The 13,221-nt window shown below is 50.4% G+C and overlaps 1 protein-coding gene across 1 annotated transcript in view; it reads left to right on the forward strand.

Moving 5' to 3' along the window:
- LOC125757886 (sodium channel protein para-like) overlaps positions 1-12,737 on the forward strand; it is a 39,171-nt gene extending 26,434 nt beyond the window's left edge. Inside the window, exons 5-6 of the mRNA XM_049414197.1 lie at positions 9,512-9,777; positions 12,645-12,737. Of these exons, the coding sequence (XP_049270154.1) occupies positions 9,512-9,777; positions 12,645-12,737 (359 nt within the window). The remainder of the gene's footprint in view (positions 1-9,511; positions 9,778-12,644) is intronic.
- Positions 12,738-13,221: the final 484 nt, after the last annotated feature.

Consider the following 13,221-nt stretch of genomic DNA (forward strand, 5'->3'; position numbering starts at 1 on the left):
GGATCGTGGCGTTGAACGGATAGCGAGAGCGCGACGCTCATTGCAGCGACGCGCTGAAGGGATTCCGCTCGCCAGATGCCTCACGAACATTGCACGATGTCGCAGCTTTACAATGTGGTACACAACACGGCTAGGGCAATTAATTATGTCCAAGAAAAGAAACCTCGAGATAAACACTGTCGCTCAGCTCACGTCAACACGGAGTACGTTGTAACACAGGCAGACGACGCTCGCTGCCCACAGGAGGTTCAGTGACGTGTACTGGACATATCCAATCAGATCAGCCGCCTGCGTGACGTCGCGCTTCCAATACGACGCGCACTGGAAGTGGGCGTTTTGAAAACGCGTTTGGCTGAGCCGCTGTGATCGGTGGCGATTCGCATCTTTAAAGCCTTGTAATAAATTACACAGTTTACGCACAGAGCTTAAATTGGTCTGTAAATGATCCTTAGGACTTGCTCTACCGGCTCAATGTGTTCGTACAAAATCGTCAAAACCGTTTCAGGGTCCCTTTAACGCCTGCCGAGATCGCGGAGCAGCGGGTGGAGCAGCGGAAGGCTTGACGAGTCGAAGCGCAACGTAAACGTCGGCAAGCGGACCCCGAGCTCCGGGATAGGGAAGCCTAGCGCAAACGGCAACGTCGGCGGGAAACTGCTACGAATGAAACGCAGGCTCGACATGCCGAAACGCAACGGCAGCGTCGGCAAGTAAACCCCGCCGTACGCAACGCCGACGTCGAAGCCAAGCGTCAGCGTCGAGCCAACGCGTCGGCGGCGGACAGACGATGCGAGTCAAACGCCCGTGCAGAACGCCTGGCTAGACAACTTCAATGCCCGGGCTTCGACGGTGCCGACACCCGGTTCCAGCGCGAATTACTCGACCGAAGCTTCGGGCACAGCTGCAACGTGTGCGACCGACTTCCGAGGTCGGTAGCATGCGCAACGAACGCCAAAGAAACGCGATGGTGCAAGTGCTCCGGCTTCGCATCGCCTCATGGTCCCCTTTAGCGGGAGAGGGTGGAATTTTTTCCCTACACGGCGTCTCTAGCTGTTCAGGCTGTTATGTTAAAAGACAGAAGGTGAGTCAAAAGCGTAATTATTGCACACGTTCATTTCCCACGTTACCTAAATTCCGAGTAAAAACTTAAATAAACGCCGGCCGGAAGGCTAGGGCCTTTTATACGGTCATAAATGAAGCAACTTCGTTATTGCTGGGTAAGTTTTGGTGCTTACTGTCAAGAACACTACGCTGACTAGTCGGCTCTAGGAGGGCTACCGCTTTTTCCCTAGAGAACAGAAATCTCTGAAACGTCATCTATTTTGGGCGAATCACCTTAGGGACTCGGCTTATCGGTGGTGCATCGTCATCTACTATCACCGCCTGCATCGTCGTGACCCATTTACTTGCTTGCTTGCATCGTCGTGTATAGCGGCCGTGGTCGTGTCCTGTCCATTTGTTTGAGCGCAAGAGAGGGCGCCACCGCCTGAGCTCTCGCTGTGTGGCGAGAGAGAGCAAACAGCGCGCGTCAACTATGGAAACGCTGTTTCTGCGATGAACGCTGAACTACGAGCCAGTGTTGTATGAAACGACGTTCCAGGAACTAGTTCCCTTTTGGAGGAACGGCAGAACTGCAACGGTAACTCGTTACGTTTACGTAGGAACGGCAAAGGGAACGGCGTTACTTCTGTAAACGTTCCTCGGCATTGAACAGGCCCCCGCACACAGCACATCATGCAGAACACGGTGGATGGGCGACCGCGTGAGGCGCGAGAATCTACTGCTCGCCTGTCACTTGACTATGCTGCATCCTGGTTTTCACTTTAAGGCGCCCGCCGGGGACGCAGGGAAGCGCGCGATGTCAAGACCGACCACGCACGGGAAGAACAGCTTATATTTTATTATTTTTTTTTAGTCTGAACCAATCTGACAGCAATCACTGGCCGTTCTGGAGTGTAGACACACCTTGGGGAACATTTACTTGACATTCGAGAGTCATCGAACCCCATTGTAAGGCTGCCGCCAGGAAAGGGCACGCAATTTTTAGATGCGAAAGCATCTCTTGCTCGGGGTATGTCCCGCGGCATGGGCGTTGGCGTCCGCACTCACACTACGCATGCGCAACTCTCCTCCTTCCCTCTCCCCAACAGCTGCGCGTTACTCTCTCCACTTCTCTCCCAGCACGTGCTTGCGCTTCTCCTGCGTTCTCGCTTCTGCTCTCGCGGCGCATGCGCTACTCTCCTCCTCTAGTCCCCTCTCCTTCAAGCTGGTAGAGCGCTGCGCGCGTTGTTCAGCGCTTGCTTCGGTTGACTCCTCTGAAATTCGGGCTCGACATGCCGAAATTCTCTCCTGCGCAACGCTGTGATGAGCGCCAGCGCATGCGCGTCCCCTCCTCCTCTCTCTCCTCTCTGACGCTGCCCCCTGTCGCAAGCCTGTCGACCGTGTTACCCGCTCGCCCTATGAGAATTAACGGCCAGGCTAGAGGGAAGACACGACTCGCGTAGTGTTCCTCTTCGCGTTCCATGATACGAGGTTGGTAGCATGCCCAACGAACGCCAAAGGAATGCGATCGTGCTCCGGCCACTCCGGCCTCGTATCGCCTCATGGTCCGCTTTAGCGGGAGATGGTGTAATTTTTTTTCACCTCAATGGCTTTTTTGTTCGGCCAACTCGACCGTAGCTTTTGTGCGTGTGTGTGTGTGTGTGTGTGTGTGTGTGTGTGTGTGTGTGTGTGTGTGTGTGTGTGTGTGTGTGTGTGTGTGTTTTGGGGGAGGGGGGGCTGCGTATTCGGGCGGTTCTGCTACGCGTCCCCGTGGCCTTTTCGGCATCGGGAAAAGTGGGGGAGCCGACTTACCGTAGTCGAGGCGCCTACGCGTGGTTCCATGGAGTTTTTGAACGGCGAGAATCATCGTCGAGAATCTGGTGTTTGACGCGCATGGGAGAGAGGAGCCAATCACAACGCCAGAGGCCGCAGAAAATGAGTGAAGCACCGAGGTGCTAACCACCGAAATACCGTGCGGTGGCCTCCCACTGCGCACGAATGGTCTTCGGCCCCAACGTAACGGTGACGTATAGTTACACTTTGGTTCTACCCCTTGGGTGTGAGCGCCTCGCCGCGTGCAGCATACTCTTGCAACGTTGTATTGCTTTTATGTTCGCGCGCTGCCGACTACAAAGCTTCAGCCCAGTTCCTGGGAATGTTTAGCGGCTGGCTCGATCGTCCCTTAAGTATCTCGTGCATGCCGCCGGCAGCTATCGACACATCTATCTTGTGACACTCGGTTCCGTGGACAGCGGGGAAGAGGACAGAAACGCAGTGGACGCGGGTGCTGTAGTGGTGCCTTTCTGGTGCCTTCGATGGTTTCATTTGGGCAGGAATCCCTTTAACATAGAGTTTACTCCGCGGCTATCGGTCTATAACATTTATTGTAATTAAGTTCGACAGCCGCCGCCCCGATAACGTCTGTCATGCAATAAACGATACGCGTGCCTAGCGCTACCTTCTTGCTGCGCCCGCTGAGCCTGCCCACGCCCCTACGGCCAAGGTTGACTCAGTGTGCCTATTTGTGTACAACACGGCAGTACCCTCAAGTACTTGATGGAACGGCTCTTCATTGCCAACGAAGTGCCGACGAGAAAACAGGTTCCTCAGTCGGATACGAACATTGAGATACAACTCTTGCTGAGTGCGAACAAGGGACTTTACTAAGTTGCGAATGTGTATCCTGGACATTATTTTCTACTCACACTGCGATATTGAATCGGCACTCATTAAACGCTTATGTATTGTTCTTTTCAGTGTGGTTTTCTGTGTAAGAAACTTATTTATATTGGTGCATGTGTGGGAATTTCTATTTGAATATCTGAAGCGGAGTATTCGGACGGCGGATTTGAAGACTGCTGTGGAAAGTGCCCCATGTGTTGCACTTGTAATAGACGAGCATGGAAGTTGCAGTCAGGCACAGTATGGCCGTGGTGGTCTCTAAAAAAATTCGTCTACGAGCGTTTCCTTAGATTCAATTTATCTACATATAACCTATATACTGCCGCGATGTCAAATTCGTAAAATATATGTAGCTGAATGTTAGCTTTAAATTGCTCACTTCATTTCACCTCAGGGTTATCCGGCACAATATTTTGATTAAAAATTCAAATGTAACGTTAATGTAACGACACGTTCCAATTTTCGAAATGTAATTGGAACGAATTCCTTTCACGCTAAGGGAACTTGTAACGGGAACTCGTTCCAAGATTGGGAAGGAACGAGAAACGAGCTTTCGTTCCTGTTTTAGAGGAACGTGTACAACACTGCTACGAGCTCGCTAGGAACGAGAAAGCGCCCTCGCCCGCGAGAAACAACGCCGACGCAGGCAGCGTCTGCTAGCGAGTTTCTTGATTGAAAAAAAAAAATACACGATCTCCCGTTAAAGGGAACCATCTGTGGATGCGAAGCAGCGGGAAGATGGTTCTCTTGAGCGGTAGATGGTGTATTTTTTTATTGCGTTCTAGAGCCTGTGCCTTCCTCTGGCGTAGATTCAGCACTGCCTTCCAGTCTCCATCCAGCTCCCGCTGCGTGGAACTGCCGGCGTCCGAGGTATTCGACTCCCGCAAAGTCGCAAGATCATGTGCGTCTGCCTCTCTGCAGTACATGCCATTGGTGTTGTCGTGGTATTCTTCGGCGAGGGAAGGAGAGCACGAGCCAAGGAGGTTTTTTAAACCTCCTTGGCACGAGCGCCCCGCGTCTGGAGCCACAGAAGCAGAGGCGGCCATCGGCCGCTCGTGCCACGTCAAGACGCCGGAGGCGTCGCTGCTGCCTACTCGTCGCAGGAGAGAATGAGGCGCGCTAGAGGGGGGGAGTGTAGGAGAGAAGAGAGAGGGGGAGGGGACGCGCATGCGCAGTGGGGGTGTGGACGCCAAGGGAGGGATGGACAAAGCCCCCGCCTTAAGCGGCTTCGCATCTAAATACCGACGGCTCGCGCTGCACAACCGTTCACCGACCACCCCGTATATATAGGCACTGGATCTTGACCTGCAATGTAGTGCCGGTGGGAGGTTTCCCTTGTGCGTAGTTGAACAATAAAGATTCGCAGCGTGCACGTTAACTTAATGCGGACTGCGGGTCTCTGTGTCTAATCTCTCTTCTGTCTCTCATTGCCCATTAGCAGTGATATTGCTGTGGGAAACACCAGCGCGCACTGCATGCTTCGCCGCTCCACAGGTTTCACGTTAGTGGAGCTGAAACACCCTTCCCTACATGCTTCGCCTCTCCCCAAAATTTTTTTATAACTCACTAGCTTTACCACACAAGAGTACACAGTACTTACAACTGTGCCAATTTTTTCAGAAGACTCAGTATCAGTAGTTCCTGCGTGGCAAAAAAAGTACGGGCTGTTTGTCTTCAGGTGAGAACGGACATCTTGTTGTGGCGGCTTAGCGGAAGTGCGCCACCAGCCTCAGCGAGCAGTCTTTGTGGAATAAGCTCGAATAGCAGCTGAAAGAACACGGAGATGAAGCCTTTGAGCGAAAGTTCTGACAATTACCCACAAAAGGCAAGAATATAAAAAAAAAGTTTTCGTCAGTAAGGTGAAGCTCACTAGAAGCATGATTTTTTGTTACACTGTCTTGAGTGGGTTTTGCTTCACATCATTGTTATCTCTGGCCATTTGAACTTCACTCGAAATTGATGTGAGTAAACTCGTACAGACGCTACGTTTTCTTTACTAATCAGCACCAAAAATGTTTGTTTTGGAAGGTGAAGCTCACTGTTAGAAAGAAAAAAAGAACATATTTAGCAGTGTGACAGCGGTGGGCTTCACCGCACACACGTGGGCTCGCTATATATAGTAGGCCGAGGCCCGTTCAATATAGGTCGAAATCGAAGGATCTCCACCCTTAAAGTCAACACGGTTTTATTTCTTTTTATGCACGACTCGTATCGCGTACTCGTGCCTTGGGGGATGTCACTTCGAAATAGGAAAAAAAAAGGCTCTACAGTCATGTGCTCTCAAACCTGTTTTTCAACAGACCTTTTGCAATATAGTATTATTTTAAAAGAAGCACGTAATACGCGTGCGCCAACTGGAAGGAACGCGGAGCAACACGAGAGCTCAAATCGACTTGAGCATTGCTTCACGAAGCAGAGAAGCTCTGGGGCGAGACGGGCTCGTCGTCCGTCTTTATTGCAAGCACACGCTTGACTTAACCTTTAAAGACTAAATTGAGGATTTGAGAACTGTAGTATTTCTGCAGTTTGTAATAATAATAATAATTGTTGGAGTTTTACGCCCCAGAACCACGATATGATTATTGGGGACGCCGTAGTGGAGTGCTCCGGAAATTTCGACCTACTTCCTGGGATTCTTTAATGCGCACCTAAATCTAAGGACGCGGGCCTCAAGAACTTTCGCCTCCACCGAAAATGCGGCCGCCGCGGCCGGGATTCGATCCCGAGACCTTCGGGTCTGCAGCCGAGTAACATAACCACTAGACCACCGTGGCGGGTTCCTGCAGTTAGCGGCCTCCCTGCTTTGTACGTGTGTGTATATGCGACGATCTCAAATCTGTTACGGCTTACGGTGCGCTTATAAATTGCATAGTGTGTTGGTGTCTATTTGTGAGATGAATGCGCCGAGTTCGTTTTAACGTTTGCTTATTGTTGTTTTAAGCTTTATGTACGACAAGTTGCTTGTACAATAAAGCTTCCCCTTATATGCGATTATCGCCGTCAGCCGATTGACGCGATGAAGCACTTCGCAGTTTCACTCGAAACTGATGAAGCGCTGACAGCGCTGTACAGCGACGTTGAAATCAAACCCTTGCCGGAAGCACACAAGCCTACCCCGATGGCTCGCACTCCAGGCTGACGTAATGAGCAGGACGGCCGGTAACCCCGCCTTCGCAGAAGATCGCACGTTGCATGAGCGGGACTATTTCTTCAGTCGCGTAGGCGACCGGATGCCGCGCTTCGGTCATCTGGGTGGTGCCTCTCGGGGAATCCGGCTATAGATAAGAACTCCCGAGTTCCAGGCTTTTTTGTAATGTAGTTCCGTCCGTGCTACGTGACAACAACGAACCTTTCCTCTCGATCGACGACCGCTATCAGCGCACAGGCTTTTTTTTTCTGCGCGCGAAGATGCTACGCAGTCGCCTCGCGAGCGCTCGTCAAACACCGAGTCACGGACCAGATTGTGGTCGATTCGGGGGAGGAGGGTTCTTGTTTTACGACCTTCCGAGGTGATCACAGCGCGATGTCTCCGCTGCGTACTTAGATTTTGGCGGAACCCGGACGATACAGAGACCCACCTCTCCACCCTGTACTCTCGCCTAATAAGCCAAGATGTGGGTGAGGGTCCCGCGAAGCGCTCGCCCTGCAGCAGTAGCCGGGACCGTTGCCCCGTTCCTTCTGTAGCTTGCCGTAGCACCCTCCTGTCGTGCGTGACCTTAATTCTGCTTGCGTGCTTTGGTTTTGGACAGGAGTATAGGAAGCATATTGAAAATGTCAAACAGCCCTTCCTGGAAAAATAAGGCCAAAACAACGCCACAAAGCGGCCGTTGAATGTTTGCACTGTTTAAAACAAAAGGGGCAACGGATCACAATACGAAGTGAAAACGCTTGCGTGCGGACATGCTGCACGCCAGCGTAGTGGATATTTTGCGATATGGTTGCGGGATCTGTTTGCCGACATCGTGCACGGCGGGACGCGTTAGTTCGTTGTTTTAAGCGTTAGCGCTTGTAAACAACCGCGGTAAAGTGTAGAACAGCGGTAAGCACGCTAAAAGAACTTGCTTCGCACTTGGTTTGTTGACTCGCCAGTACTCTTCTGAAACATTATGCAAAGTGTTCACTGCGGCGATGTGATGCGACCTGTTCACGACGGAATCTAGCTTTCTTAACGTTTTCGATAGAGCGCAAGGAAAACGCGTGTTGGGATGAAAGTAAATTTTTTAAGTCAGCTGCTTCTCGCCTCTGTTTCACGGAAAATAATAATTCGTAGTACAGTCGTACGTGCATGTTATCAACCGCAATATGTGCCTACGGTCAGCTGAACCTAGGATGGGAGGAGAAAGGGGGCGGGGTGGGGGTTGAGTTGAGCGTATATTTAGTAACGGCGAGTGCTAGTGCCGCCGAAGTACAGCATCTGCTCAAGATGTAGTGTTTTGAACGCTAACTGAATGCTTACTTATTCTGCAGTCGTTTAGGACGCAGAAAAGATTGCTGATTGGGAAGATAGTTTGCGAAGTTACGTAATAGTTGTATGTTACTTTTCTGCGACAACGTTCTGTTCAGTCAAGCAGTTTTGTCCCTCTATTTAAAAAAAGGGGTAATTTCACTTTTTTTTTTTGCATATCCCTTCGTTTCCGGGTTTTCACATTCTGGAATAGACCTTGCTGGTGTCCCGTCACTTGAGACGCTACAATTAGAGCTTCACAACATGCAGGCAATATTTGGGGCGCTTAGATGCACTGGGTTGTTCCGATTTATATACGCATATGAGGCGGATTACACCAGCCTTTAACAAGGGGGACATGTATTGTTCTCATTTGATCTCTGAAACATGCGCTGTTCATTCCCAACTATTAATTAGCATTGGCAATGTTTCCAGTGTAGCTGATGCTCTAAGTTGTTTGATCGCTTAGGTTGTTATCTATCGTAATTAATTTTTCCGTGTGTCAGGGGATATGTCTCGTACCCGGTTTGTGTCCAGATGTCAGCGCAGGTAATGATAAGTGCATAGTGTATTACAGTAAGCTTGAGTACATTATAATTAGTCTTTTGATGCGTTCTACTTGATCCCCCGGCACTTCCCTCATTTGGGTCATATACGTCTAGAGAGAGCGTGAGAGAGGCGAGAAGGTATGACAGCGAGGCTAACCAGATGCCAGTATCCGGTTTGCTACCATGCACTGGGGCAGGGAAATAGTTTCTAATGTTACCAATGTCTGTGCCTCACAAGCATTCGCGCATGCGCACTTGTAGCAATGTTTAACCGGCTTGTAGCAGTAGTAGTATTGGTGGTAGGAGTGCGTATTATTATTATTATTATTATTATTATTATTATTATTATTATTATTATTATTATTATTATTATTATTACTATTATTATTATTATTATTATTATTATTACTATTATTATTATTATTAGTAGTAGTAGTAGTAGTAGTAGTAGTAGTAGTAGTGGTAGTAGTAGTAGTAGTAGTAGTAGTAGTAGTAGTAGTAGTAGTAGCAGTTGTAGATCGGCAATAGGACTAGTAGCAGAAGCAGAATAATAGCAAGGACACTAAACTTCTCGTAGCATTAACGGCTACCCAATAAAGTAGGGAGAGCTGGTCTCAACTCTTCGCCTGGTAGCGAGTACAATACTCTGTCCAGAATTCCGGCAGCAGTCACCGTCCGTCGCGGCCTCTCCACCAGCTGTAGCTATAGTCTCGCACGAGCTTGACAAATGCAGCTCCTGGATGGTCTCGGGTAGGATTAGGAAGCGCTCGCACATAAACACCGGATCCGCGGTGCGCAGGTGACGTCGTCCTTCTGTCCGGCGTGTCCCAGTCTCGTCCCGAGTGGGTGCTGCTGCGGGGTCTGCGCACACTGGCCATTCTGCGCGTCTTCCGCAGCCTGGTGTCGGTGCGAGGCGTGCGCCAGCTGGTGCTCATATTCGCAGCCTCGGTGCCCGCCTTCATCAACATCGCCCTGCTTCTGTTTCTCGTCATGTTCGTCTACGGCGTTCTGGGAGTCTCGCTGTTCGGAACTCTGCGCTCCGACGACAGCTTCAGGTGCCTGACTGTGTGTTTAATAGTTCTCAAGTAGTAAAAGCGAGACAGGCCACGTAGGCACCTTTTTTATATCACCGCCTTGCTTATAGAAGCGCCGATTTTGCGCTTAAAAAAATCATGGCGCCACTCTAGATGTGTTCCGTGCGCTTGTTGATTCGAGCAATTACACCCCAGTAACGTAGATACGATTTTACGTAAGACACATTGGCGCCGCCATCTTGGGCTGCTAAATGAATGTTTTCTCATTTCTGTATATCGCAGCGTGAATTAACAAGGTCATGAAACGTCGAATGCATCGACCCAACCGTTTTCATGCGTATGTGTCTACCGTAGCACCGGCTGTTCGTGTAGTCGTTAAATATACAAAAATACAAGACCACAGTCAAATATGGCGGCACCAAAACCAATCCGTAAAATAGCCCATATTCCAGGCGTGAAATATGAGGTGTGGTTAGAGTGCGGTGCGATAGGAACGCATCGACGACGGGCTAAGTATTGTCGCGACTACGCCTGACGTGAGTGGAGGTCGAATGAAAAAGCAAGGCGGTTGTTTTGTTTGTCCAGAAGCTTTACCGTAGTGTCCTGCTCTACGCCATGTTTTATGTAGCGCTATGAATTGGGCGGTTACGAAGGGTGTTCTGGCTGTCGCGATAGCGGTCGACGCCATGCTCAGTGCTACACGGCATCTGGTGAGCGTGTGCTACTAGTCCGTTGATATCAGATGCCACGTAGGCTTCCGTGCGACGTTGCCTTATCTTTACAAGGGTCCTTCACACTAAAGAGAAACAATAAATCGGTTTATATTGATAAATTGTACTCTGAGAACTCTAATGTCGTTCATTTCACCATCATAGGTTCATTAATAGAGGAGAAAATCAACTTCAAAAGTCTCATTTTTTTTAATTTCGCGCCGAAATCACCGCGCGCGACGTCACGGATTTCAAAGTGCATTTATCGTATTTTGTCGCCATTGGCTCAACAAAATTTCCTCAGACTTGGTATGTTAAGTCTATGGGCCCCTCAGAGGACAAGGTACTTCATTTTTACCGATTAGGAACTACGTCGGCCCTAGTAGGTACCGTCAAAATATGTGACGTCATGGCAAATGGTGCGGAAACTTCAAGGTGGCGTCGCCACCCATATGTTCTTTTTGCGCGTTTTCTCGCTTACTAAGCGTCTTTTAGTATCGTGAAACAGTAGTTTACTTATACGTGAAAAATCGTTTTGCTCTTTAGTGTACTTTTAAACCACATTTCGTGCTTATTGAAAAGACACACACAGAGGAAAGCAGACGCTGCTGGGAACAGCTCAGTCAAATCTTGCGCCTGTGTTGTGCGTATCATTGTTTCTTCGTTAATTAGAAGTAACAGACAAGAAAGCCAAGGAAAGTATAGGGGATGGTATTTGTAGTAATTGCGATGTAAACCTGAAGAAAGCAAAGTGGACGAAAAGATAACTTGCCGCCGGCAGGGACCGAACCTGCGACCTTCAAATAACGCGTCCAATGCTCTACCACTGAGCTACGGCGGCGGTCATCCTCCAGTCGACTTTATGGACTATATATGTGCATTTAAACCTAGTAGTGTTAGTCAGCACCGCCATTAGCCATGACGGCGAGTAAGGAACACTCTTTTTCTGCCTGCTGGGGGCTTCACGAATCACATCAGGTCGCAGGTTCGGTACCTGCCGGCGGCAAGTTGTCTTTTCACCCACTATACTTTCTTCACACTGGCATCATAATCACTACAAAAAACATCCCCTATACTTTCCTAGGCTTTCTTGTCTGTTAGTTCTAATTAATGTTGTGTCTAGCGAACAAAAACGAGCCCTTGAAAAATTGCCCTTCTTTCGTTCATTGTTTTTGTCGTGATTTTCTTGAATTTTGCGCTGCTGTTCTCAAGATTATTTACAAACAACTAGCCCGCCAGTACTAACTAAGCAAGTTTATCTTCGTTAGGTTAGGCATTAGTGTCCCGCATTCGCAACACACTTGGTATACACGTTATAGCGTTTCTCACTCGTTCCATTTATGGTAGTGGACTCCCGGGACTACCATCAGTGCAGTGATGGTGGTCCCGGGACTCATATATATATATATTGTAACGAGAGAAACAGAGACAACGCCTGTTCACTAGGCCGGCTGTTCTATTCTGACCCTCGTTCTTCTCTTCCTCGCGCATCCTGCTCTCGCGCCAGAGCCCCGGTGTCGCTCTTCGTCATTACACTCGACCACGACTGCGAGCGGCCGCAGCTGCCGACAGTGTCTCTGGTGGGCAGCACTGGCTGCATCGAGGTGGCCGATCTCGGCCACGCAGTGACTTGGTTTTATGAGGTGCCAAACGTAGTTCAGGCGGGCGGCATTGACTGTGTCGCGGTGGTCGGTGTTGTATACGCAGCGACTTGTCCTGCCGAGCTGCCGAGTATTCCGGAGGGCGACATTGGCTGTGTCGGGATGGTCGTTGAAGGCCTTGGTCACGCTGTGACTTAACAGGCTGAGCAGCAGGAAATGACGCTAGTGGATGACCCTTGTTGCGCGACCTTGGGAGAAGGTTCAGCGCTGCCGAGCCATCAGTGTCCATAACTTTAGCGTCGCACAGAGGTGACAGATGTGTATGCAAGGAAACGTCTTGCGCTGGCGTCGCGGGAGCGTAACACGTAGATAGCAGAGGCATGTCTTCAGTGTCTGCAGCCGTGTTGGTCTCCCCGGCCTCCATGGGCCTCCCGGCCTCCGGGGGGTCTCCCCGGTTCCCACTCGGCGCAAGGTGACCATCTGCTGTCACGGGCTCGTTCGGCTTCTGGACTGCACGCGTGTCAGGCATTAGAGGAGCCGGAGTCTCCACGTTTCCAAATGATGAGTTTGCAGTGCATGATGTGCAGGACACAGCTGTGTCATCGCGGCAGTTCCCTTCAGGAACTCGCAACTTGAGAGTGAGCACGTCGGTGAAGGGCGCACCTGCACCGTCGGGATGATGCGCTTCAGGATCTCGGTCATTGAGGGAGGGCAAGGTGGTAGAGGCTTGAGCTGCATTGTCTAGGCTGTGGGTCTGACAGCTCCCATCCGGGGCTGACAGTGGATCTTGAGCTAGGTGGTCGCAGGCATGAGATAGCGGGCGAAAAAGATTCATCAGCTTGGCTGACCATTCCGGCCAAGATCCTTGCCGGACGCCTTCGTAAGCGTGCCATGCCTTGGCGGCATCGCGAAGGTGGTCGATGGCCACCCACCATTTCTGTTGGTCTGTCCAGGCCTTGCGTGCTCCCACAGCGTTGACGGTCGCCACCCAATTTCCGACGTGGTCCTGAAAGCCGCGGAACTCCGGTATTTCGCAGGCAGCCGGCAATGGTAACATGCCAGGCGAAAATCCAGAGTGAGCCGACGCTAAGCAGGTCAATTGGTAAGAGAGCTGCGTTAGGGCATACCGCAGCTCTCTGCGGCTCTCGGGTGAGCTCTCTTCAT

This window comes from Rhipicephalus sanguineus, chromosome 3 (assembly GCF_013339695.2).
Source record: "Rhipicephalus sanguineus isolate Rsan-2018 chromosome 3, BIME_Rsan_1.4, whole genome shotgun sequence".
Classification (NCBI taxonomy): domain Eukaryota; kingdom Metazoa; phylum Arthropoda; class Arachnida; order Ixodida; family Ixodidae; genus Rhipicephalus; species Rhipicephalus sanguineus.